Source organism: Cnephaeus nilssonii (genome assembly GCF_951640355.1).
Source record: "Cnephaeus nilssonii genome assembly, chromosome: 1".
Taxonomy (NCBI): domain Eukaryota; kingdom Metazoa; phylum Chordata; class Mammalia; order Chiroptera; family Vespertilionidae; genus Cnephaeus; species Cnephaeus nilssonii.
This window is the reverse complement of record NC_137072.1, coordinates 93,735,866-93,761,252: the sequence shown is the minus strand read 5'-3', so window position 1 is coordinate 93,761,252 and position 25,387 is coordinate 93,735,866. Positions and strand designations below refer to the sequence as shown.

Here is a 25,387-nt window from a genome sequence, read left to right as displayed (position 1 = left end):
GTTTTGGTCCCAAGGTAAAACATCCAGTAAGAGAATTTTGTGATGCTTTCTCCTCATTTTTTTGTCCCCAAAGGAGAAATACACTTTTTTTTTTAAAGCAAAGACTATAAAATAAACTTCAGATGTAATGTATAGATAGAATAATTAATTGTAAGATGATTAATATTACAAGTTTTAATTTCTTTGAATTTGAAGTTTCGAAACTCTGTGGCCTGGTAGATTGCCAATAAATCTGATCACTGAATATTTTAGTAAGTTCAGATTATAATGTATATTTTAAATAAAACATGAAATACTTTTAATTCTTGAGGTGTCTGTTTCTCAGGAGAAGTACTTCTCCTGAGCAACTCTGGGATTTATGATGCCTTCAGCTTGACCAATCCGTTCTTTTACTGGTCAGATGGTCACCTCTTGTGGTTCCTCTTTTATTATTATTTGGTGTCATAAAAGGCCTAAATATGGTTAGGCTTCAAAACCAGTAACTATTCTAGGATTGTCCTAGATTTATGTAATTCTTATATTTAGGAATTTTCAGAATCACCTTTGAAATTTGATAGGAGCTTATTTTTCAGACATTAGGATCTTTATAGCAAACAAAAAATATTTAGTTATATCATAATGTCAACAAATTGTCCTAAATTTAGAAATCACTTTAAGAATGTTTACTGTAATCCTAGGTTAGGATTAAAGTAGCACAATTTATAAAAATTCTTTTGGTTTAGCAATTTGAACAGGTCCAAATATGGCTGGTGAAAAAGCAATTAGTAACAATTTTTATACAGTTATTTTGAAGTAATAAATATGCTTGTAAAACTTTGAAAAATTGTGAATTTTAAGATTTCCTGTCAACCTGAATTTGCAACTTATTTGTACATTGTAATTTCTGCCCATTGAGAATATGTTTTTGAGGACATTGTTGACAGTATCACACAGTGTCCCTTTTATGAGGACGCATGGGAGAAATTTCTCTCAGGTCTCAGTACCAGAAAAAGCTGTACTTCTCCTGAGCAACTGGTTTGCTTTTATTTAATGGACACTGAGAATTTTTATTTCCCCCTTTGCTTTGGCCACGAAGAAGCTCAGAACTGAATTTGTGGCCCACCATTAGCAATTGAACAGGATTTTGTGTCATGCATTTATATACTGATTTTACTTGCTAGCTTTATCTGTATTCCTACCTTTATTTTCTCTAATCTCTGATTTATTTATATCCTATTTATTTATATAGAAGATACCTTCATCCTGTTTTATATAATATGTTTGAATGTGTTGAGTGTGTATATGTGAGAGCATGTATGTATATATTTATATATGCATGCACACATATGTATATGTGTGATTGTGTGTATATATATTTATGAGCAGCTTTAAATACTTTGTAAAAATGGGATATAGCCCTAACCGGTTTGGCTCAGTGGATAGAGCGTCAGCCTGCAGACTGAAAGGTCCCAGGTTCGATTCCGGTCAAGGGCATGTTCCTTGGTTGCGAGCACATCCCCAGGTAGGAGGTGTGCAGGAGGCAGCTGATTGATGTTTCTCTCTCTCATCAATGCTTCTAACTCTCTATCCCTCTCCCTTCCTCTATGTAAAAAATCAATAAAATATATTTTTAAAAAGGGGATATAAATAGTGCAAGAATACTTATATTACTAATTTTAGCCTTTAGTCAGTGAAGAAAGTCTGTGATTGCTTTTAAATTATTAGTCTTTTTGCAATAAAATAACCATGCTTTTGGATCAGCATAATTAGTATTATAAATTCCATTTTAAGGGTTTTTTTTTTTTTTTTTTTTTTTTTTTTTTTTTTTTAGAAAAGGGAGTCATTTATGTTTGAAAAAGATTGTGCCACAAAACTAAAGGAGAAGCAGCTCTTTAAGATATTTCCAGCCATTAACCAAAATTTTCTGGTGGACATTTTCAAAGACCACAAGTAAGTGCTAAAAGGATTATCTGTAGTTTCTACTGTGATGTCATTGAAAGCATATATTATACATTTTAATCTGATATTTTTCTGATAATGAATGCAATATAGGCATATTATAAACCATTTAATGCAATGTACCTAATGTAGCAAGTGAGCAGTTTCTGGCAATTGGTTTATATGCCTCCTCAATTTTTTTCACATGTAGCAATTATATGTACATGTGTACCTCTTTGCTTTTGTGTCTACATACAAATATGTGCTTCACCAAAGAAGAGGTTGTTTTTTATGTACTATTTTGTAGTAGTTTTGCTGGTATTTATTTTTCCTGTCTGTACTTAGTGATCTGCTCTTTTCTTTTTAAAGTCTACAGAATAGTCCATAGTATTCATAAAGTAATTTCTTAAATTATTATAATTTATACATGCTCCTATTATGGACTTTTTGACTATGAGAAAATTGGAAACCATGTTGCTGCACTGAGCATCCTTGAGCAACATATATTTTTGTGTACATTGGTGAATGCTATTGTAGGCTAGTTCCTAAAAGTGAAATTGCTGGTTGAGAGTGTGTGCATTTAAAATTTTTATAGTTAATGCCAAATTTTCTTTGATTCAGGCTTTCTGCATTAGTTATATGTACTGATAGTGTAACCCACCTTGATAATAATAATCTTTAACATTTTTGCCAATCTGATGGGAAAAGTATTGTTTAAATATTTGTTTTCCTAATTATTAGTAAGTTTGAGTAATTTCATTTTCTATTCTACTAATTGCTTGCTTTCTTTTTGTCTGTTTTTCTTTTAGTTGTTTGTGTTTCTTTCTATTTTTAAATTTTTTATTTATTGATTTGAGAGAGAGAAACATTGGTTTGTTGTTTTGCTTCTTTATGCCTTCATTGATTCTTATATGTGCCCTGACCAACGATTGAACCCGCAACTTTAGCATATTGGAACAACACTCTAACCAACTGAGTTACCTGGCCAGGGCCTGTAGTTTTTTCTAGATTTGCGAGAGCTCTTTATATATTATTTATAGTAATTTTTGTCTGTTAACGTAGATTATAATTATTTTTCCTGCTGTAATACTTGCTAACTCAATATAATCACTTTGGTCATATACATGTTTTAATTCTAATGTTTTATCAGAAAATATTTTTTTATTGTTTCTGAGTTTTATGTCTTTTTTAGGAAGTCTGTTCTACACCCATTTTATAAAAAATATTTTCTTGCTCTGGCCAGGTGGCTCGGTTGGCTGGAATGTCATCCCATACACCAGAAGGTTGTGGGTTTGATTCCTGGTCAGGGCACATACTTAGGTTGCAGATTCGATTCCTAGTTAGATTGTGGTTCCATCCCTGGTTGGGGCTGGTACGGGAGGCAACCAATCAATGTTTCTCATATTGATGTTTCTCTCCTTGTCTTCCTCTTTCTCTGAAGTCAATAAAAAGGGTCGGTTGGTTCAGTTACTGCAGTATATGCCTGAGGTGTAATTTTGTAGGGTTGTACCCTTCAAGCAACATCAGTAGTGGACACTGGCTTCCAGCCCTATGAATGGGTAAGCTGGGTGATTTTAAGGACTAGTTAGGATGTAGATAATTGCTGGTAGCTTCCAGGCCCTAAAAGCTCCTGTGTGTTGAGCATGTCTGAGACAGCAAGATGAGAGCAATCTAAAGTGGAATTGGTGGTTCCTTCATGGGTTGTCTTTAATAAATTGAAGAATAGGAAAATAATCACATTATTTTAGATAACTAGTTACCACATTTCAAAAATACTTCTTAGTGCTTCAGTTCTTGATTATCTGGCCATTGGAAAAATCAGAGGTATAAATAATCTGAAATAATGAGCAGTATAAAATCATTTATAATTTGCTTTGGAATGAGTTTCTTCAGATATTAGAACATGAGAATTTCAGATGTTTGTCAATTTCTAGAATTTCTTACTACAGATAATGTAATACCACCATGAAAACATGCCTGAATAATGTAGGGGTGAGAAATAGGATAGTGTTTCACTTCTTCCTTTCTGTATCCCTGCTTAGATTTCTTTGACTAAAACCCTACTGTGTAAGTAAAAAGTGAAATTCAACACAATAAAAATATCAGTTTAAAGATCTATTCTCTGTATCTGATATTTGAAGGATACTGAAACCATGTGTAAATCTAATAAGGGATTTAAGAAGTATTAAGTGATAAGATGAAAGATTTGTTATGTACAGTCTAACTAGAATAAAAGATCAGAAAATGAACTATCAATATGTTCTTTTAGTATTCATTTAAAAAAAATATATTTTTATTGATTTCAGAGAGAAAGAGAGAGCTAGAGTTAGACACATCAACAATGAGAGAGAATCATTGATTGGTTGCCTCCTTCATGGCCCCCACTGGGAATTGAGCCGACAACCTGGGCATGTGCCTTGACCAGGAATCGAACCATGAACCATGACCTCCTGGTTCATAGGTTGATGCTCAACCACTGAGCCACGCTGGGCGGGCTAGTATTCATTTTCTAAACCAGTTTTTGAGAGCCTATACTTGGTAGTTTCCCTCTGTCATTCTTGAGTCTTTGAGATGCATGATGGGCATTTGCTATCTTTTTCTGAAATGTTTAAAGGATTGTTATGTTAATGTTTTCACATAACTTTTATTTTTATCTATTGACATTATATTTGTACTTAAACTCTCTACAGCTACTCATTAGAACACACAGTGCAATTTTTAAACTGTGTTCTTGAAGGAGACCCTGTAAAAACAGTTGTAGCACAGGAGTTTGTTCACCAAAATGAGAATGCCACTTCTTATACTGCACAGAAGTCTAAGGAGAAAAAGGTATAGAATTGCTTATTTTTTACTATAATGATAAATGTATTTGAAAATATTTTTGTTTTATTGAGATAATTTTGATAGATCCTCCCTTCCCCCAACTGGTGGGTGGAGTATGACGTAACCTGAACCTGCGGCCTGGACATACCTGAGTACCTAACCAGGCACCTTATTTGGACTAGACATTGAACCACCAATTAGCACCTGCCAAATACCCTAAGCCCTTGTCCCTAAGAACCTGAGTGACTAACTCTGTACCTTATATGGACCAGCTAGCTGGAATTTTTATGGGGATTGTGTTGAGTCTGTAGATCAATTTGAGATGTATTGCCATCCTAACAATATTGTGTTCCAATCTTTTGAACATGGAATATCTTTCCATTTATTTAGGCCTTCTTAATTCATTCAACAGGATATTGTAGTTTTGAGTATTAAATTTTGCATATCTTTTGTTAAATTTATATTAAAATATTTTCTTTTTTTTTTACCTTCAAATATGAAAACGATTTTTTCTAATTTCTTTTTTATTTTATTCTCTTTGATGCTATTATAAATGGGATTGTTTTCTTAATTTTATTTTTGGATTGTGTAAATGCATAGAAAATAGAATTGATTTTGTATATTAATCTTGTACGTATTAGATTTAGGTTTTTTTTTTCTTTTACAGACCTTTAGTATCCCACTATTCTGACTTACTCATAAGACCACTCAGGGATAACTTGTGTGCTCCATTTTTTCTTTTAATATTTCACCATCACTTAGTTGATATATAGGACGTAGCTAATTTTTGTACTCATGTGATCTGTTAATGCTGTACATGGGGCAAGAACCAAGTGATACCCCTGGTGCCTGTGTTCATCATGGATAGACAGGTGCAGCGTATTATAAGGTGCGAAGAGTGTATAAGATGACGATGAGGCCTTCCAGGCCAAACTGGGAATGAAGGTAACCTTTCCTGACAAGAGAGCAAGGCAACGTGGATTATTATGGCACTATGGGTCATTATGGTGAGGGGAAGAAGGTGTATTGCTCAAAGTTGGAGATGATTGGGAAATGTTGGAATCAGAAAAGGAGATTTTGTGTTATGTAAATGTTGGCTAAAATGTAAACTTTAAGTTACTTGGGAGATTATTCTTAGTCTTTCTCACAAAATGTAGTCAGGTGTAACAAAACTGATAAAAACCTTCTTACATTTGTGAGAATAGTCTGTCTTTGATATCCCAGGACCCTAAGGGACCACATATACTAAAGGGAAGTATCATGGTACTAGTAATGTTTTGGTTTATCTGTTTTCAGGAAACTAAAAATTTACAGCTGTGTTTTATTAATACTACTGCTTTCCCCTTTAGCCTTTAATAAAATTTATGGGCTTGTTACCATAGGAAATGGTTTTGGTATTATAGTATATCATGTTTTCAACAGAAAAAGTGACACTAATTAGATGAATTTCTAGGAAGCATATATTTCAATTTCACTTGGCTCCTGTTAATGAAGTTATAGTAAACCACAGTACTATCAAATGGGTACAAAAATAAATCTTAGTTTTGTTTTAAAAGAGAGTGGCTATTTGAGAAAGCCTCTCTCATTATAGCAGTTTTTTTCCTTTAAAAAATAAGAAATGAAGGGTCTCTTCCCAGAGAAGCAAATGTGATTTGCATTTTTTAGTATGAACACCAACTAATGCTATGAAATATTTGTGTTCATAGTGTTTGTCACTCTGGGCTTTCAAAAGTCATAGAAAGCGTTTTTATTATCTCCTCCCTGCAAAGTTTTTGATTTTATCAGAGATGCCAGCCATACACTCATAGAATATTTAAACATTAATCTGTAACCAGCTTGTGATTAAGTTTTGGCACGAGTGACATAAGGATGTAGGTCCTATGAATATTCTATGCCAGAGAGAGCCTTGTGCTCTTTTGTAAAATAAACTGAACATTTGTTACAAAAATAAATTGACTGCATGTTTATAGATTTTTGACCCTGGTAATGAATTAGAAATATGATGATGCCTTTATTTTATTCTTCTCTCTTTTTTTAAACTTATTTTCTATAACTCTTTCAAGCCTCTAGAATTCTAGGGGCCAAGTAAGCAAAATGTAATAAGTGAAAAATTATACAACCAACTATCAAAGGTTTTTTCTCAACCTTTCTTGGCTTCTGAACTCCATTCACAGGCAGAAAGTTTGAAAAATTATTCTTATCAATTAGTGATACATATTGCATAATACATATAATGTTTTATAATATTAATATATATTAAATTTTATTACATAAAATTCTTAATTGGCATTTATTAAAGATCATCTTATAGAGTACATTATAATTATAATCCTTCATAATATTTCTAATTTAATGACAGTTTTTAGCTTTTGGAAATTTAACAACTAAACTAACTGATTTCTTTTCAATTATTATATCAGAAAAACATGATTTGTTTTTAAAAAAAGAAATTGAAATTTATATTTTTTTGGGGGGATTTTGCTTTTCAGTGTTCATAAAATGTATGGCACCCGATACTTGGGATTCTTTTAAGCTTTTAAGAAAATCAACTCAATCATAGTGATTAAACCCCTTCCCCAACCCCCACTCCAATTACATGCTAAGCTAAGGAACATCAGATTTCTGCTTGCAAATAATATTTTTGGAGAGTGGGTAAATAAATGAAAGCCAAATTGGATATAGAAGTCACAATATTGTGCTGTTTTTAAATATTGACTTGAATATTTTAGAGACATCTGGATGTGTACTGTATAAGAATTTTCTTCAGAAAAAATGGAATTTTCTATTTGGTGGCAAGCATTAAGGCAAATTTGCATAATTATTATTTCCATTACCTTGTGTTTTAACTTAGAGTTACTTTTGCTTCTTTAAATATAAGGTCTATTCTGGATAGCAATTACTTGAAAGATCATTTTCCTAAAGCTCAGAAAGTCAACACTACCATAGGAGCTAGTTGGGGGTCAGCTGATTAAAAATTGCTCCTATAAATCCACTTAGGATTTTTACTACCTACCAGGCATGGTCACTCCACATGTCCTTCTGTTTTAAAAAGAATATAATTAAATTATTTTATTAGTTTAAAAAAATTTATTGGGGTGATACTGGTTACTAAAATTAGGTAGGTTTCAAGTTACAATTCTATAATACATCACCTGTATATTGCATTGTTGGTTTACCAGCCAAAGTCAAATCTCCTGTCATCATGTATTTGAGACCCCCTTTACCCTTTACTACTCCCCACCCCTTTCCCTCTGGTAACACCACCCTATTGTCTGTGTATGAGTTTTTGTTTGTTCATTTGTTGTTTTTAGTTTTATATCCCATATGAGTGAAATCATATGGTTCTTGATTTTTTTTATCTGACTTATCTTGCTTAGCACGATATTCTCAACTAGAGGCCCAGTGCATGATTAAATCATGCACGTGTAGGGTCCCCTAGTCCTAATCTGCCATCCAGGCCATATCCACTGCCCTGCAAAGCCTAGCACGCTCCACGGACACTGCTAGCAGCCTGCTCCCCGCTTTTGATGGCAGGGGGTCCGCTGGTGCCGGAGCGGACACACAGCTCCCCGCTTTCGATCGTGGGGGAGCTGGCTGTCTGTCCGCTGGTGCACCAGGCCTTTTGAAAGCCTCTGGCGCAGCGGAGGCTTTCGAAAGGCCTGGTGCCGGCGGGACACTAAGCTCACGTCGCCAGCTCCCCCTCTTTCGCTCCCCGCTTTTTTTTTTTTTTTTAAATATATTTTATTGATTTTTTACAGAGAGGAAGGGAGAGGGATAGAGAGTTAGAAACATCGATGAGAGAGAAACACCGATCAGCTGCCTCTTGCACACCCCCTACTGGGGATGTGCCCGCAACCAAGATACATGCCCTTGACCGGAATCGAACCTGGGACCTTTCAGTCTGCAGGCCGACGCTCTATCCACTGAGCCAAACCGGTTTCGGCAGCTCCCCGCTTTTGATGGTCCGCAGCAGGACCTGGGCTCGCTGCCCCAGAGGCCCCTTCTGTGCTGCAGCACAGCCATGGCGCAGACGCTGAGCTCGCACCGCCGCTGGCGACGTGAGCTCAGTGTCCCGCCGGCCCAATTGGCCACCCCAAGTCCCACCCCCTGCGCCTCCCGCTGGCCCAATCATGGGCATAGCGGAGTGATGGTAATTTACATATTACCCTTTTATTATGTAGGATATCCAACCATGTTGTCCCAAATTGGCCGTATTTCATCTTTTATGTACTACATCTCCAATCATCTGTCAAGGGACACTTTGGTTGTTTCCATGTCTTGGCTACTGTGAATAATACTGCAGTAAACATAGGAATACATATATTTTTATGAATAAATGTTTTCAAATTTTGGGGGGTAGATACCCAGAAGAGGGATTTCTGGGTCATATTCTTAATTTGGGGGGGGGGGGGGGACAGAAATCCTCCATAGTGTTTTCCATAGTGGTTGTACCCATTTACATTCCCTTGTAAATTCCTTTTTCTCCACAACCTCTGCAATACTTGTTGTTACTTATCTTGTTGATAATAGCCATCTACAGGTGTGAGGTGGTATCTCATTGTAGTTTTGAGTTGCATTTTCCTAATAGCTAGTGAAGTTGAGCATCTTTTCATATAGTATTGGCTCTTTGTATGGACAAGTATCGTTTCAGGTCCTATGCTCATTTTTGAAAGTGGATTATTTTGTTGAATTGAAATATGCCATTACAAAAAGTATGAGTTACCTGCCACTCCTACTTTCAGTGACTGGACCCTTTGAATGGGTTCACAAACTAAAATTTGAAAAATTTTGCATTAGTCGATAAGTGTATGACTAACTAGGTAGACACTGGGGAGACTTTTTTGTGTGAGAAGAAAGATGAAAAATAGTAGAGCCTAGTTTTCATATATATTTTTATGAAGGTAAAGCCTGTATTTTCTACTTTGTTTGTATTGTACTTATGGGATAACATCTTATAGGCAAAGAAATCGAAGGAGACTGAAGATACACCGAGTGAATCACCCTTCCAGGATTTTGAGTACCCTAAGTACGACGACTACAGGGCAGAAGCTTTCCTGCACCAGCAGAAGAGGATGGAATGCTACAGCAAGGCCAAAGAGGCTTATCGGATGGGGAAGAAAAACGTTGCCACATTTTATGCCCAGCAGGTAGAGAGGAAAATTGGTCATTGTTTTTTTCTTTGTCACTTATGATGTCTGAATAATATGGAAGCAGATAATACTTGTATTGTGATGAGATTAAGCTATTCTGGGGAATGTAGATTATATAAGTGACATAAAGGTTTCTTGATATATAAGAAATGTATGGTTCTGAGACTTTTGATCTCCTTTGAAATGCTCAGTTTCTGTGGTTGCTATTGCATTCACAGCTTACACAAACTGCAGTTTATTCTGACAGTCCATATTTTCTTTTAGGTTAATTCCCCCATTCAGTACCGCTTCTAAACAGATACAAGTCTTCTGGGGCAATGACAGCAGAATGTTAACATTGGCCATCTCAGGGTGGGATCACAGGGGCCTGTGCTTTAAATCATGTTTGAATTTTTAGTAATGTATCACTTTTATAATCAGAAAAAGAAAGATACATTACTATCTTTCAGAGAAGTAAAATTTCATTTGGCATAGCATTACAAAAAATCTGCCTGATTTACCTTTTTTTTTTTTAAATTTCTTTATTGATTTCAGAGAGGAATGGAGAGGGAGAGATAGAAATATCCTATATAATAAAAGGGTAATATGCAAATCAACCCAACGGTGGAATGACCAGTCGCTATGACATGCACTGACCACCATGGGGCAGATGCTCAATGCAGAAGCTGCCCTCTGGTGGTCAGTGTGCTCAGCCAGAAGCTGGGCTTACGGCTGGCAAGCGCAACAGCGGTGGAAGGAGCCTCTCCCACCTCTGTGGCAGTTGGACATCCCCTGAGTGCCCCCGGACTGCGAAAGGGTGCAGGCTGGGGCTGAGGGACCGACCCCCACCCCCTAACCCCCGAGTGCACGAATTTCGTATACCGGGCCTCTAGTCAATGATAAGAGAGAATCATTGATTGGCTGCCTCCTGCACACCCCCTACTGGGGATCGAGCCTGCAACCCGGGCATGTGCCCTTGGCCAGAATCTCACCTGGGACCCTTTAGTCCACAGGCCAATGCTCTATCCACTGAGCCAAACCAGCTCTGATTTACCTTTTATTTTTGTGGTTCCATATGGCTTACTTTTTTGTGATTGAGCAGAGAAATGCATCAAGCTGGTATAACCCTGTGAGCCCTAATAACAAACCTTTGAGATGGCTCCAGGGGTAATTACAAGGTGTTGAAAGGGATGAGACTTGGGATTATCAAAGGATAAACCAATGGATTCCTTCTTGAGATGGATGGTGTTTAAGTTTCTGTTTTCTATGATTTTGGGATCAGAAAATATGTTAGAAATGATTTAGTTTGAGAACTCTCTTGTTAATACACGGATATTTACCTAAATTTTGGTGCATTCTTACATATTAGCTCATTGCATTAAAAACAATTTTCAGTGAGCTGTTCCCTTTTTCATTCTACCTTTTATATGGTTCACTATTTGTTTCCTCATTGCCTACCAAGTAACAAGTATTACAAGTGTTTACTGGTGCGGTGTTTATAATTAAAGGGTAGTCTCCATGAGCAGAAGATGAAGGAAGCTAATCACCTTGCTGCTATAGAGATCTTTGAGAAAGTCAACGCCTCCCTGCTGCCACAGAATGTTTTAGACCTCCATGGACTGCATGTGGATGAAGCTATAGAACATTTGATGGCAGTTTTACAGCAGAAAACTGAAGGTAGGACTGTGAAAATGACAAATCTTCAATTCAAAATATGTCTTTGCTCATATTGGTATAAATTACAAACTCAGGACCTGAGTCTGAATGTGCAAGCTGAGGATATATGTGCCACATTTATAGGCTCTTTCCTCAAGAGAACCTTCTTGAGAAAGAATTGTCATGGGCATGGCCACTAACAGTTTCTTTTTGATTTCCCTGTTTCACTTACATTTGTATTTCTTTGATGTGTTTGTTAAAGGAAGGGCACAGTGTAATCTGGGAATCCTGAGACTTATAAGTGGGACCTTTCAGAAATATTATACATCTTTGTTCAGTAGACATTTATTAAAGCTAATAGGTATTTCTTACATGTCAGTTGTTCAATAGATGTTTAATAAAATACAGAAGTAAATGAGGTGATAGAATTTTTACAGAATTCTCACAAAAGCCAGGATTTCTGAGTGTTTGCCTTATGATGGTTTTCCCTTTCTGCTTGCACTTTGTCTCTGCAGGTCAATACCTGCCTCTTATCTAAATTCTGCCTCTTCCCAGGGCTTCGGATGAGGATCTTTTTCATGTTTCCATTTAACATCATGCAGTTCACATACATTAAAGTATCTTGTTGGTTTAGATTCTTGTTTCTTTTTCATGATCAGATGGTAGCACTTAAAAAAATTCCATCTGTTTTAGTTACCCCAGACTTCAATAGTAGATGCCATCTTCTTTCATCAATAGAATCGTATTTTTGAATTCTTAACTTGGCTTTTTCTTTATCTTCCTTTTTATTGTGAAGTCTCAGCTCTTACTTTGTGGCTCCATAGCCCTGCCTTGTCACTTATAGCTGCATTGTTCTGCTTAATTGATTTATATATATTTTAGAAAGCTTTACACTATACTTTATACAGGTTTATCAATTCAACACATATCACTGGTAAATAAATACTTGATTAAATATGACTGATATAAAAGATTGATACTTTGTGAACTGTTCTACAATATTTCGCCTAATTTTAATATCTATTGATAATCCTTGGCTAAATCAGTTATATTGGTGGTTGTTTATGGTGGGGAGGGAGAGAGGGAGGGAAGGAGGGAGAGAGAAACATCAATATGCCCTTGACCAGGAATTGAGCCAAGCTGGCCAGGGCTGCTTATGGTGTTTTATAATTTGTGTCCATTCTGTGTTTAATAAAGGCCCGGTGCACGAAATTCGTGCACGGGGGTGGGGGTGGGGGGGGCGTGGGTTCCCCCATCCCAGCCTGCAGGGGACCCCTTGGGGGATGTCCAACTGCCAGCAGTTGGACATCCCTCTCGCAGTCTGGGACCGCTGGCTCTTAACTGCTCGCCTGCCTGCCCAATCGCTCCTAACTGCTTCTGCCTGCCAGCCTGATCACCTCTAACTGCCCTCCCATGCCGGCCTGGTTGCCCCTAACTGCCTCTGCCTGCCTGCCTGATTGCCCCTAACTGCCCTCCCCTGCCGGCCTGATCTCATCCCCAATGGCCCCCCCCCCCCATGCTGGCCTGATCTTGCCCCCAACGGCCCTCCTCTGCTGGCTAGATCTTGCCCCCAACTACCCTCCCCTGCAGGCCTGATCTCGCCCCCCCCCCCCCCCCCCGAACTGTCCTCCTCTGCTGGCCAATTTGGTTCTGATTGGTCGGTTTCTACACCAGTCAGCATCAAAAGCTCTGCCTCCTAGGCAGCCATTGGCTCCCCACAGCACCCTGATTTGGTTCTGATTGCTCGGTTTCAATGCCAGTCAGCATCAAAAGCTCTGCCAGCTAGGCAGCCATTGGCTCCCCATAGCACCCAAATTTGGTTCTGATTGATTGATTTCTATGCCAGTCAGTGTCAGAAGCTCCGCCTCCTAGGCAGCCATTGGCTCCCCACAGCACCCACATTTGGTTCTGATTGGTCGGTTTTTATGCCAGCCAGCGTCTCTGGGCCTATCTCAGGGCCTGATCAGAGAGGCGGGGCTGATCAGCAGCCCGGAGAGAAAGAGAGAGGCAAGGGCTGATCAACAGCTGCCATTGAGGCTACGGATCAGACCCTACTTCTCTCTCTGGGCCTGATCCGAAGCCCCCTTGGCAGTCAGTGTTGGATCGCCACAGCAACCCAGCACTGACTGTAGAACTGACTTCTGGTGTTTGATTGAGCCTTCACTCATTACGGTCACTGCTTTTTTACATATATAGATATTCTGTCTAGAGCCGTGGTCGGCAAACTGCGGCTCGTGAGCCACATGCGGCTCTTTGGCCCCTTGAGTGTGGCTCTTCCACAAAATACCACGGCCTGGTCAAGTCTATTTTGAAGAAGTGGCGTTAGAAGAAGTTTAAGTTTAAAAAATTTGGCTCTCAAAAGAAATTTCAATCATTGTATTGTTGATATTTGGCTCTGTTGATGAATGAGTTTGCCGACCACTGGTCTAGAAGATGAATAAATCATTTACTCAATAAATTTGATTATTATCTATATTCTACGCATCAAGGATAAAGCAGTGAAAAGGATACACAGTTTCTGTCTATAGAGTTTGCCATCTATTAGGGCAGATGATAATGGACAAATAGTTACATAAATAGTTAGGATTGTGATAAGAAAGTACAGGTTGCCATGTTTCATTTAGCATAGCTTCCCAAAACCCTATATAATCTGTTCCTTGCCTGCCTCTTCTTTTCTGTATGTTTATCTACACCAGTGATGGGCAACCTTTTGAGCTTGGTGTGTCAAACTTCGCCAAAAAAACTGAGCATAACTCTAACTCGGGTAGTGTGTCACTTGGAGGAAAAAACATTATTTCGCAAATGTTTCATCCTCAGGAGCAGCAAATATTTCATCCTCGGCATGCGGCCGCCTTAGCGGCCGCGTGTCATCAGAAATGGCTACGCGTGTCAGTGCTGACACGCGTGTCATAGGTTCGCCATCACTGATCTACACTTTCATTTCTTGGCCTACGTTAGGCTCCCCATTAATAACCTCTCATGGTATTCCTGTGTATCACAATATTTGTAAAAAAGCTTATTGTATAAATTATTAAATGTCTTTATGGCCTGGAATTGAGACAATGATTATTATTGACTTAACATTTGTATATAGAGCCTTTTCAATATTCAAAAAAACTTTTGAATAAATGACTGAATAAAGGGTAGGCAGTCCTCATTTTGTAGATGAGGACACTGATTTTAAAAGTTTATAATAAGTGTTGGTAAGAATGTGGAGAATTGCAACCCTCATATATTGCTAGTGGGAATGTTAAACGGTGCAACCACTATGGAAAGGTTGGCATTCCTCCAAAGGTTAAACATAGACTTACCATATGTCCCAGCAGTTCTACTCTTAGAGAATTGAAAACAATCCAGTCACACAAAAATTTGTACATAGATGTTCATAATAGCCAAAAAGTGAAAACAACCCAAATGCCCACTAACTAATGATTGGGCAAAACAAATGTGTAATATCCATGCAGTGGAATATTATTCAGCCATAAAAAGGAATGAGGAACTGATACATGCTACAAAATGGATGAACCTTGTAGACATTGTGCTATATGAAAGAAGCTAGATACAAAAGGCCACATATTTATTTATTTATTTATCATTTAAAAAAAATTTCTTTATTGATTAAGGTGTCACGTATTTGTCCTCATCCCCCCATTCCCATCCCACACCCCTCCCCACAGATGCCCCCACCCCCCTGTTGTCCTTAACCATTGGTTAGGCTCGTATGCATGCACACAAGTCCTTTGGTTGATCTCTCCCCCCTACCCCCACCTTCCCCTACCCTCTCTCTGAGGCCCGACAGTCCGATCGATGCCTCCTTGTTTCTGGGTCTGTTCTTGTTCATCAGTCTGTGTTGTTCATCATTTCCCCTAGATGAGTGAGATCATGTGTTACTAGAAATATACTTATAAGAACCGAATGTGAGATGAGCAATAATAGTTATGCTGACAGGCAAATGAATCAGTCTGTAGTGAGTTTCTTTCTGGACCAACAGTTCTTTTGAGACCCAATTTCAATGTCCACCAGTTCTTATTTGTACATGTCAGCACTGACTTTTCAGTTCTGGATGGTGGACAAATGGTGGTAATGCAGGTCCGACTCACTCTGGTTTGGTCTCGCCCGGACCCAGGGGCACGGCCTCACCCGGACTCAGGGGCGTGCGGCCTCACCTGGACCCAGGATCCAGCTTCACCTGGACCCGGAGGCACGTGGCCTCACCCGGACCCAGGGGCGCGTGGCCTCACCCAGACCCAGGGGAGGCCACATATTTATATGATTTCCATTTAGATGAAATTCCCAGAACAGGCAAATCCACAGAAGCAGAAAGTACATTAGTGATTGCTAGAAAGGAGGAAAAGGGCGGAATAGGGAGTGACTGCTAACAGCTCTAGAATTTCTTTTTGAGAAGATGGAATATTCTGGAATTAGATGGTGTTGATGGTTGCACATCATTAGAATATTCTAAAAATCACTGATTTGTACATTTTAAAATTGAAAATTTTATATTATGTGAATTTTATAGCAATACAAAAATTACAAGAAAAAAGGAGTTAAATAACTTGTATAAATACTTGATAGATACTTACTTGGTCAGACCCAAGATACGAACTCTGGAAGCCAAGGCCCATTTTGCTGCCACCTGTGGTGACCTGTAGTTACTGCAGTTACCACCAGGTGGTGATATTGTTGAATAGAAACGTGTCCAGGGGAAAATCTGTGGCTCTGCCCTGAATTGCTTTGTCATAAAAGATGATTGTCAAAATTAGGAGTTAAAAAAAAAAAAAGATATCTGACCCTTCTGTCTTTATGATTGAAATATACATCACCACCACCCATGAAGTATTTTTGTCCCAAAATAAACCAGAAACAAATAAAGCCTTTAGATCTCACAACTACTTCATAGGGATTTACAGGGATCATAGAAATGTGTTAAATGGCACTATGGAGATACAGTGAGTAAAATCCAGACTGGAAATCTAGGATAAATGATCCAATTTTTCCAACAAATTTCAAAGAAAAATACAAGGGGAGGGAGAACCTTTTTTTTTTTATTATTTTATTTCAGAGAGGAAGGGAGAGGGAGAGAGAGATAGAAACATCAATGATGAAATTCCTAGAACATCATTGATCGGCTGCTTCTTGCACGCAATCCGGGCATGTGCCCTGACTGGGAGTGAACCGTGACCTTCTTGTTCATAAATCTACACTCAACCACTGAGCCAAGCCAGTCAGGAAGGGAGGCGGGGAGAGGACCTTTAGATTAAAAGTTCCTTAAGAAATATATCAACCAAATACAATGTATAGACTTGTTTTAACCCTGATTCAAACAAATCCCTGTAAAAATAGTTTTTGTGACTGGGGATATATTTAGAAACATGATATTAAGGAACTATTTTTAATTTTGCAAGATATTGGTGACACAGTAGTTATGTTTTTCTTAAGGGTTCTTTTTGAAATAATACTGAAATATTTACAATTGAAGTGATAAGTAATTTAGCATATGCTTAAAAATGAGTTAACAACAGGAATAACCTGAAATATGTGAACATATACCAGTACATTCATTCGTTAAACAAACATCTTTGAACACTTACTTTATTTGAGGCATGTGATGCAACTAGACAATGTTTTCAGAGCAGTAAGTGAACTATTGAAAGGGGGGATTGGTATAAATGACCGCCCTAACTGATGAGGGGAGCAGTAGTGAAGGAGTGGCGATTGAATTATAGCTAGTTAAGTAGTGAAGGAATGGTGAGAGTGAATTATAGTTAAGTAGTGAAGGAATGGTGAGAGTGAATTATAGTTAAGTGGTGAAGGAGTGGTGAGAGTGAATTAGTTAAGAGATTTAAGTTTTCTTTTTTTAAATCCTCACTCGAGGATATTTTTCCATTGATTTTTAGACAAAGTGGAAGGGAGAAAGGGGGTTGGGGGGAGAGAGAGTTGAGAGAGACATGTCGATTGGTTGCCTCCCTCACGTGACCTAAAGGGGGCCAGGGATTGATCCTGCAATTGAGGTTTGTGTCCTTGACCAGGAATTGAACCCGTGATCCTTTGGCCAAAGCTCTAACCACTGAGAAAACCAGCCAGGGTGAGACTCAAGTTTTTTTAAAGCAAACTTTTATTTGTAATATCACGCCCATAAATAAAAATGCACAAATAATAATTGTATGGTATATAAACTTTTTACAAAGTAAATACCCTTGTATAGCCAGAACGCAGCTCAGTTGAATTTTGAATAAAATATTGCTTGAAGTATTGGATATAGCTTAAAGTAGAAATGGAGATCTTAAGCAAAGAAAGAATTAAAAATGCAAGAGAAACATGTCCTCTTAAAATTCCAGGCCAAATATTGCCCTGGAGACATGGAACTTGAAAAACCATCTGCTGTGGATCTGCTGGAGTCTTAGGGCAACTTGATGAGCAGAATATGGAATGTTTTTATTGTATGTATATGTATTTTATGCTAAAAGTAAAAACTTGTGCTATTTATAACTGAGGAACTAGTGTTTATTAAATTCATTAAGTCAACTCTTACTATTAACAGGTTTTTAGAATTTTATTGTCGCTATTATTGATTTTCAGGATTTACATATTTGATTTTCTCAAGGTCATTGCCAGAGTAGGAGCGGCAGTCTTCTAAGAAGCGCAGGTTCACTCAATGTTTAAAAGTCACCTATTTGGAAGGAATTCTTTTTTATATATATATATATATTTTATTGATTTCAGAGAGGAAGGGGCAGAGAGGGAGAGATAGAGAGATAGAAACATCAATGATGAGAGGGAATCATTGATAGCGGCTGCCTCCTGCACATCCCCCAATGGGGATCGAGCCAGCAACCCAGGCATGTGCCCTTGACTGGAATCGAACCTGGGACCCCCCAGTCCCCAGGTCGACGCTCTATCCACTGAGCCAAACCAGCCAGGGCGGGAATTCTTAAGTTAATAATTATCTTTTAACAGACTGCAGTCTATGTTATATTTAGTGGATTTGTTGTAGCCATTTCTGAGGGGGATACTTTTTAAAGTACTTGCTTTATATCCCTCTTTACTGATGAGGAAACAAGCACAGATTGGCTAAGTAACTTGTCTGTGGTCGTAACACTCAGTCACTTAGTGGCAGAGCCGCTCATTAGGCCAAAGCTGACTGGCTTCAGAGCATTTAACTAATAGGGTTGCTGTGAAGATTCTTAGTAAATGTAAATCACTTAAAGCAATGTCTGATTCCAGGGGTGTAATAATTTTTAGGTATCATATTGTAATTACCGTTATTTCAGAGAGATATTTTGATAGCACAAGGAAATCTCCTTCCCCACAGGGGAAAAAGTTTCACTTTAGTTTTTAGGCACATGAATTGCTATAAGGCTAACAGTGTAGATAAAACTTACATTTAAAAATATCAGTTCTGGGCTTTTTAAAGTAATGAATCTCTAAATCCCCATGAAAATAATTTCGCATGTTTTGAGTAGTTCACATTTGTTTTCTGTTCAGAGTGTAATTTAAATTAATTTGAACTATTCCAATTCCTTTTATAACAGAATTTAAGCAGAATGGTGGCAAGCCCTATCTGTCTGTGATTACGGGGAGAGGCAATCACAGCCAGGGAGGAGTAGCTCGAATCAAGCCAGCTGTCATTAAATACCTCACAAGCCATAGCTTCAGGTGAGTATAAATTGCTGTTACTGATAATTGACAATTGCCCATATCTATAGATAGTAAACACTAAGAGTGTGCTCAGAACGGTATGTTAAAGTAGTTAACTAAATTTGACCATCTGGTTTTAGCTACAGTCATGCTTAAATTATGATTCCCTGCTGATTTATGATGTCCAGTAAACTAGAAATGAAAGAAAAATGTGTTTGTTATCGAAGTAATCAGTCATCTGACAAAACTATTTTTATCCTAAATTTAAAATCTAAAAGAAAGTAATAATATTTGTATTTCTTTGATAATGTATTATCCAAGATAATCAGGTTATCATAATTTAAGGTTGCTGTTTATCCCTTGGAAAGTAGATGTATATCTGTGGATTTTGGAAGGAATTAGGAGCTTCTGCTGAAATATGGTTATAATTTGGATGTGTTTAAATATTAGCAGAAACACCGTAGTCACTGTGAATTTATACATCTTTGTAAGTTAAATGCTATTAATGATCTTAGCTGACAAATACGAACTGTTCTTTTTTATCAAGTGATTATTATTCTGCAACAGAAAGCAACAATAAAAAGAAGTCCAAGAATAAAGATCTGTTGATAGATTCCCTGAGGATGTATTTCATTAAGTAGCCTTCTCTCCCTACTACTAATTTCAGTTAGTGTAGCATATTTTTTTTATGCCATGTAATAAATGTTGTTTGGCTACATTATAGAAAATGGTAGTGTTTTGAGCATGAAAACAGATGACATTATAGTTACTTTTACAAAGCCAGAACATTATCATGTTGGGATTAATGATCTATTTTAGAGACAAGTTTTTTTTTTTTTTTTTTTTTAATTTTAAATTTCACACTGAGGGAGTTAGAACCATTTAATGACCTGATGAATCAAACTTACCTATTAGATTTCTTCTTGTTACACAAAGCATAGAAATAATATAATGTAGGTATCATCTTATCCTTGATATAGCATGCTCTTCTTCATGAAGGTCAAATTCAGGCTTGAGAGTTTTGATAAATCTTAAATTGTAATAACTTTTAAGTTAGGAGTAAACCCAAACCTTAGGATTGTATTTATTTTGACAACAGATTAAAGGAACATAAGCATAGATACTGATCCTGAATATTGAGAGTACTTTCATAGTCCCTCAGCTGGCCTGCACCCTCGCAGTCCAGGAGCCCTCGAGGGATGTCTCACGGACGGCTTAGGCCTGCTCCCTGTCTCCACCACTGCCGCTCTGCTCGCCAGCCATGAGCCCAGCTTCTGGCTGAGCAGTGCTCCCCGTGTGGAAGTGCACTGACCACCAGGGGGCAGCTCCTGCATTGAGTGTCTGCCCCCTGGTGGTCAGTGCGTGTCATAGCGACTGGTTGTTCTGCCATTGGGTCAAAATTGGCTCTCTGATGTCCCCTGAGGGGTCCCGGATTGCAAGAGGGTGCAGGCCAGGCCAAGGGATCCCACCGGTACTTGATTGGGATCGGGGAGGGATATGGAAGGTTGGCCAGCCTGGGAGGGACTGCAGGAGGGCTCCAGGGCGTGTCCGGCCCGTCTTGCTCAGTCCCGATCAGCTGGACCCCAACAGCAAGCTAACCTACCAGTCAAGCGTCTGCCCCCTGCTGGTCAGTGCATATCATAGTGAGCAGTTGAGCGGCCTTAGCACATCATTAGCATATACGCTTTGATTGGTTGAAGGGCCAACTGGATGACTGGACACTTAGCATATTAGGCTTTTATTACATAGGATAGGCCTTTGGAATTGATTTAATATACATTTCTTACCTAGTTAGAAATTTTTATCTTTAAAATTACTCTTTTCTCATTTCTGCAGGTTCTCTGAAATTAAACCAGGGTGCTTGAAGGTCATGCTAAAGTAAAATAAACGTCCTTGACTTAGAAGTATGAAGGTTTGTAGGTTAAAATTAGTTTTATTTGCAGTAATTTAGTCAATTTTACTATCAACATGTGTTTTATTAGAAATAATGTCCAGTTATAAAACAAAAATGTGATGATGTTTTTTAAAATTCAAGAGTTTAATTTTTTATTGAATTATATGCCAAATATGTTAAAATATTAAAGATAATTTTCTTAGATAAAATTATTAGATCCAGTTTTAAAGTTTGAAAGTGCACAGATTCTTTCTAAAAGAGAAATTATCTTTCTATTAACTGTTGTTTGACGTTTAGTGAAGATCTAATGGTATCTGTGAGAGGCAGTTAAATACTTTGAGTCTTGGTTCATGCCTCAAAGTCTGGTGTTTAAAAAAAAAGAAGCAGTAATAGTAATGAAAGAAAGGAGAGCTAATAAAAACACTTGAATGCTTTTTTATTTCAAAACAAAATTTTAAAAAATCTTTTTATTTTGCTATATCCTATTGGAAGGAAGACATGTTGTGTGCTTCCTTCTGCTTTGTATTTGCGTATGATTTTGATCTCTTAACCTTCTGTTTCTTTTTTCTGCTTGTGGGCATTTCCAGGAGGAAAGTTGGGGTCTGAGATTATATTGCAGTTTTATACCTTCCAAAGGCAGAAAAATTTTCAGAGAAGGAGAAGTGGTTAGATATCTACCAAATGTTGCCGTCTTACAGAACTGCTTCTAGAACTGTCTGTGTAAGTGGTATTTAAGATAGTTCTAAAGAGCCGTCTTTTGTATTTGAGGTGTGTAATTTCTAGGCTGCAGTAAGGTCAAAATTCTGTTAACTTAAAAACAAATATAGAAAACATTTTTGATATAAGTATAAAAAGAATCACTACAATGTAAAAGTTTTTAACTTTTTAAAAAGAGCCAGCTTCCTGGAAGAAAACCTCCACTGGCTCTGTGTTTTGGTCAGCTGAGAAGTCCTGTTAGTGTGTTAAGGTATGTCAATACAAGTTTAATGCGATAAAGTTTAATTTTCCAATATGAGACAGTGGTTTAATAAATTTGACTTTGGATATGGAGAATACTTTCAACATAAAATTTTAACAATTGTGTTGCTCTTTGACAAGCTTAAAAAATCAATTGGATCAGGAATTATAAGATTGAACCGTTACTGAAAGAACCCTGAATTACAGAAGGGTTTCCTAAAATAACACATATTAATGAAAATAGAACTCAAAAACATACTTTTATATATTATGAAAGCATGCTTTTAAAAGAAGAGCTGTGTTGTTGAATTTATTTCCACAAAAATAAAAATATGTTTATTATTTAGAAATGGTTAGTGACATAATTGAAATATTATTCATATTCTATGTTTGTAATAACTTGTTAAAAAAAGAAAAAATGCCAGCAGTTTAGCATATGTTTTTAGTAATGTCTAGAAGAGTTGTATACATTAAAAACAAAACAATTCATTTCAATTGTTAACGGTATAAAGTATTTTTATGTATAAATTAATATGATGTAAGAAATGTGATTAACAATACTAAAACCTAGAGTTATTTGAGTGTGCAGATGCATATTTTGTGTTTTTATATTTCTTCACCCAGTTTAAAAATTGCTTTTGAGCACTTCAGCTAAACTTATTTTAATATTATAATTATCATTAATGTGGGAGCAGTCAAAAAGAACAAGAGGTGAGGTGTTTTGTGGCAAAAACCAAATGAAAGAAGCTTTGTTTTATGTTGTATCAACTTTAATGTTGTACTTTATTTTGCTAAACCTAGGGTATTTCTCCTTAATCGTCATTCATAAATATATAGGCACATTTTAAGCATCGTATGTATTTTTGTAAAGCTGTTTAATGTTATACTGCTACCTACCCCACTATCTAGCATAGTTTAAGCAACACATAATTATGAAAAACATTTTTATAATCGCTCCTTGTTTTACCCATTTCTAAATCCTATGTATCAAAAGTAAAGATAGTGTAGGGATTTTCAAAGTTTTTATGTGTTGGTATATTTGTGCTAGTACATTATTCATTAGGGTGGCTCTTTGCAGAAGTACTAATATTTTAAAAGTGCAACACTTCTGTAGTTTGGAAGGTTTTAGTAACAGTTATATCTTTCAGTAGTCTCTTATCCCAGTATCTACCAGGGGGAAAAGAGAACAATGTGGAAACCACAGGGAACGTGCAGTTGGACTGAGGGGACCCTTAACAGTATTTTAATCCATCCACTTCCTTACTTGTACCTGAGAAATGGAAGCATGTTATTTTTTATTTATTAGCTGTTCATATATGCCTATGTTATTTTCAGATTGAGTTATGTTTCCAATTTATTAGAGTTTTCATATTATTTGCAATTCTATGGCCTTTAAATATATGACAATATTATATAGTAGAATTCCTGACATATTTTAAAATGTCTTGTGTATTATAACACATTTTGAGAAGAAAAGCCAAATAATTCTGTTGGATTGTTTCCAGTCCTTTATTTTTGTTCTGTTTCTTTTAAAATTCAAGTGTTTTGTATGCATAGGAAAAGGACACACAAGTTTGGTCTGAACTGGAAATTGGAAAGTTTGAAACTCAGGAAATTGCTCTGACAATGTCTTAACTGCTCTCAATTTAAGAAAATGACAAAATGTGTAAAAAAGATACAAAAATAACGTTTGCTATTTTTTTCCAAGTGCTTTTCCTAAGTGCTTTTCCATTGTGCAATGAGATGAAGTTTGATCATTTTTCCGTGCAGTGGTTAAATAGTGTTTATTTTTAATTACATGTAAAAGAAGCAAATTTAAATGTTTGTGTGGCCAAAAAGAAAAAAAAAGTAAAGTTTATGTAGAATGTTTGTTAATGGTGCTTATTTTTGAAATGTAATTCAAGTTTACAGTGTTACTTAATGCTTCTTTAGGGAATTTAATAGAAAAACAAGGCTAGACTACATGTACATCCCGAAGAGCCTTTTAGAACTTAACATTGTATGATGAGAAATTTTATGATTTTCCATAAAGTTGAGCAATTGACTTTTATGGTCCAAGTAATGAACCTGTTATTAACACATGACTGAATTAACCGTGAGACTTCTCATTAAAGTACATCATTGCAGCTATCTGTTGGAGAATATATAATAAAAATTTCAGACAGTATATCAGAAATTAAATGTTTTTATTTGTACTATAAAGAAAATATAATTTTGCTGTTAACTCTACTTTTTTATTGAAAATGTTTTGTAACTTTGCTTTAAAAATTTCTTATGAAGCCATTTGCAAATTACATATTTAATTTAATAAAATACTTTAGACACAGTCTGGTGTGAGGAAATCTTTTATTTGATATGGTAAGGTTAGTAGTTTAAGTATTAAAAATTATATATTTATTTAAAGAAACATTTGGCCTTAGCCGGTTTGGTTCAGTGCGGACTGAAGTGTTCCAGGTTTAATTCCGGTCAAGGGCACATGCCAGAGTTCTGGGCTCGATCCCCAGTGTGGGGCATGCAGGAGGCAGCCAAGCAATGATTTTCTCTTATCATTGATGTTTCTATCGCCCTCTCCCTTCTGCTCTGAAATCAATAAAGATATATTTAAAAATTTTTACTTTATTATTGTTTTTTTATTCTTGACACTATTACAGATGTCTCCCACTCCTCCCTCACCCCTTAGCCACTTCTGGCCAACCCCTCTCCCCCTGCCATCATGCATACCTGTGTAATCTCAAGGAAAAAGTGTCATAAAATTTTATTACTATAACACAACTTTTATTCCAGTTTAAATTATTTTGACATAGCAAATAAGGGATCCACTTTTGAACCAGATAAATGGATTAACTCTTCACACCTTTGACAGATGTAAAAATTAAGATTTGTTTTTTTAAAGGAATCAAGTAATAACTAGTTAATATTAAAGACCTTTGAACTTTCACTCCTAAGTAGAATAACTCACTCATTTAGCAACTTAAAAATATTTATTTTTTTGAGTGTTTATTGAATACTTGTTACTGGGGATATAATGTGAGACAAGACAGAAAATCTGTCCACCAGTATCTCATAATTATTTCATCAACTCTTGTGTTGTGGAACACTTTTTTATTTTTTATTTTTTATAGAGAGGAAGGGAGAGAGATAGAGAGTTAGAAACATCGATGAGAGAGAAACATCGATCAGCTGCCTCCTGCACACCCCCCACTGGGGATGTGCCCACAACCAAGGTACATGCCCCTGACCGGAATTGAACCTGGGACCTTTCAGTCCGCAGGTAGATGCTCTATCCACTGAGCCAAACCGGTCTCGGTGGAGCACTTTCACATACATTATATTTTAAGACTCAAAAGAATTTTTTAATATAGATGTCTTACAA

General features: G+C 36.8%; 1 protein-coding gene across 6 annotated transcripts in view; it reads left to right on the top strand.

Annotated features, from left to right (window-relative positions):
- The window catches only part of N4BP2 (NEDD4 binding protein 2), a 77,809-nt gene extending 52,632 nt beyond the window's left edge, over positions 1 to 25,177 (top strand). For 5 of the 6 annotated variants that reach the window (XM_079774980.1, XM_079774984.1, XM_079774982.1 and 2 more), the window contains 6 exons: positions 1,811 to 1,929; positions 4,608 to 4,746; positions 9,699 to 9,887; positions 11,378 to 11,546; positions 19,058 to 19,181; positions 21,000 to 25,177. In XM_079774980.1, the coding sequence (XP_079631106.1) occupies positions 1,811 to 1,929; positions 4,608 to 4,746; positions 9,699 to 9,887; positions 11,378 to 11,546; positions 19,058 to 19,181; positions 21,000 to 21,045 (786 nt within the window). In that variant the 3' untranslated portion in view covers positions 21,046 to 25,177. The remainder of the gene's footprint in view (positions 1 to 1,810; positions 1,930 to 4,607; positions 4,747 to 9,698; positions 9,888 to 11,377; positions 11,547 to 19,057; positions 19,182 to 20,999) is intronic. The other variant, XM_079774981.1, reaches the window with a different exon arrangement.
- The last annotated feature ends 210 nt before the right edge of the window (positions 25,178 to 25,387 follow it).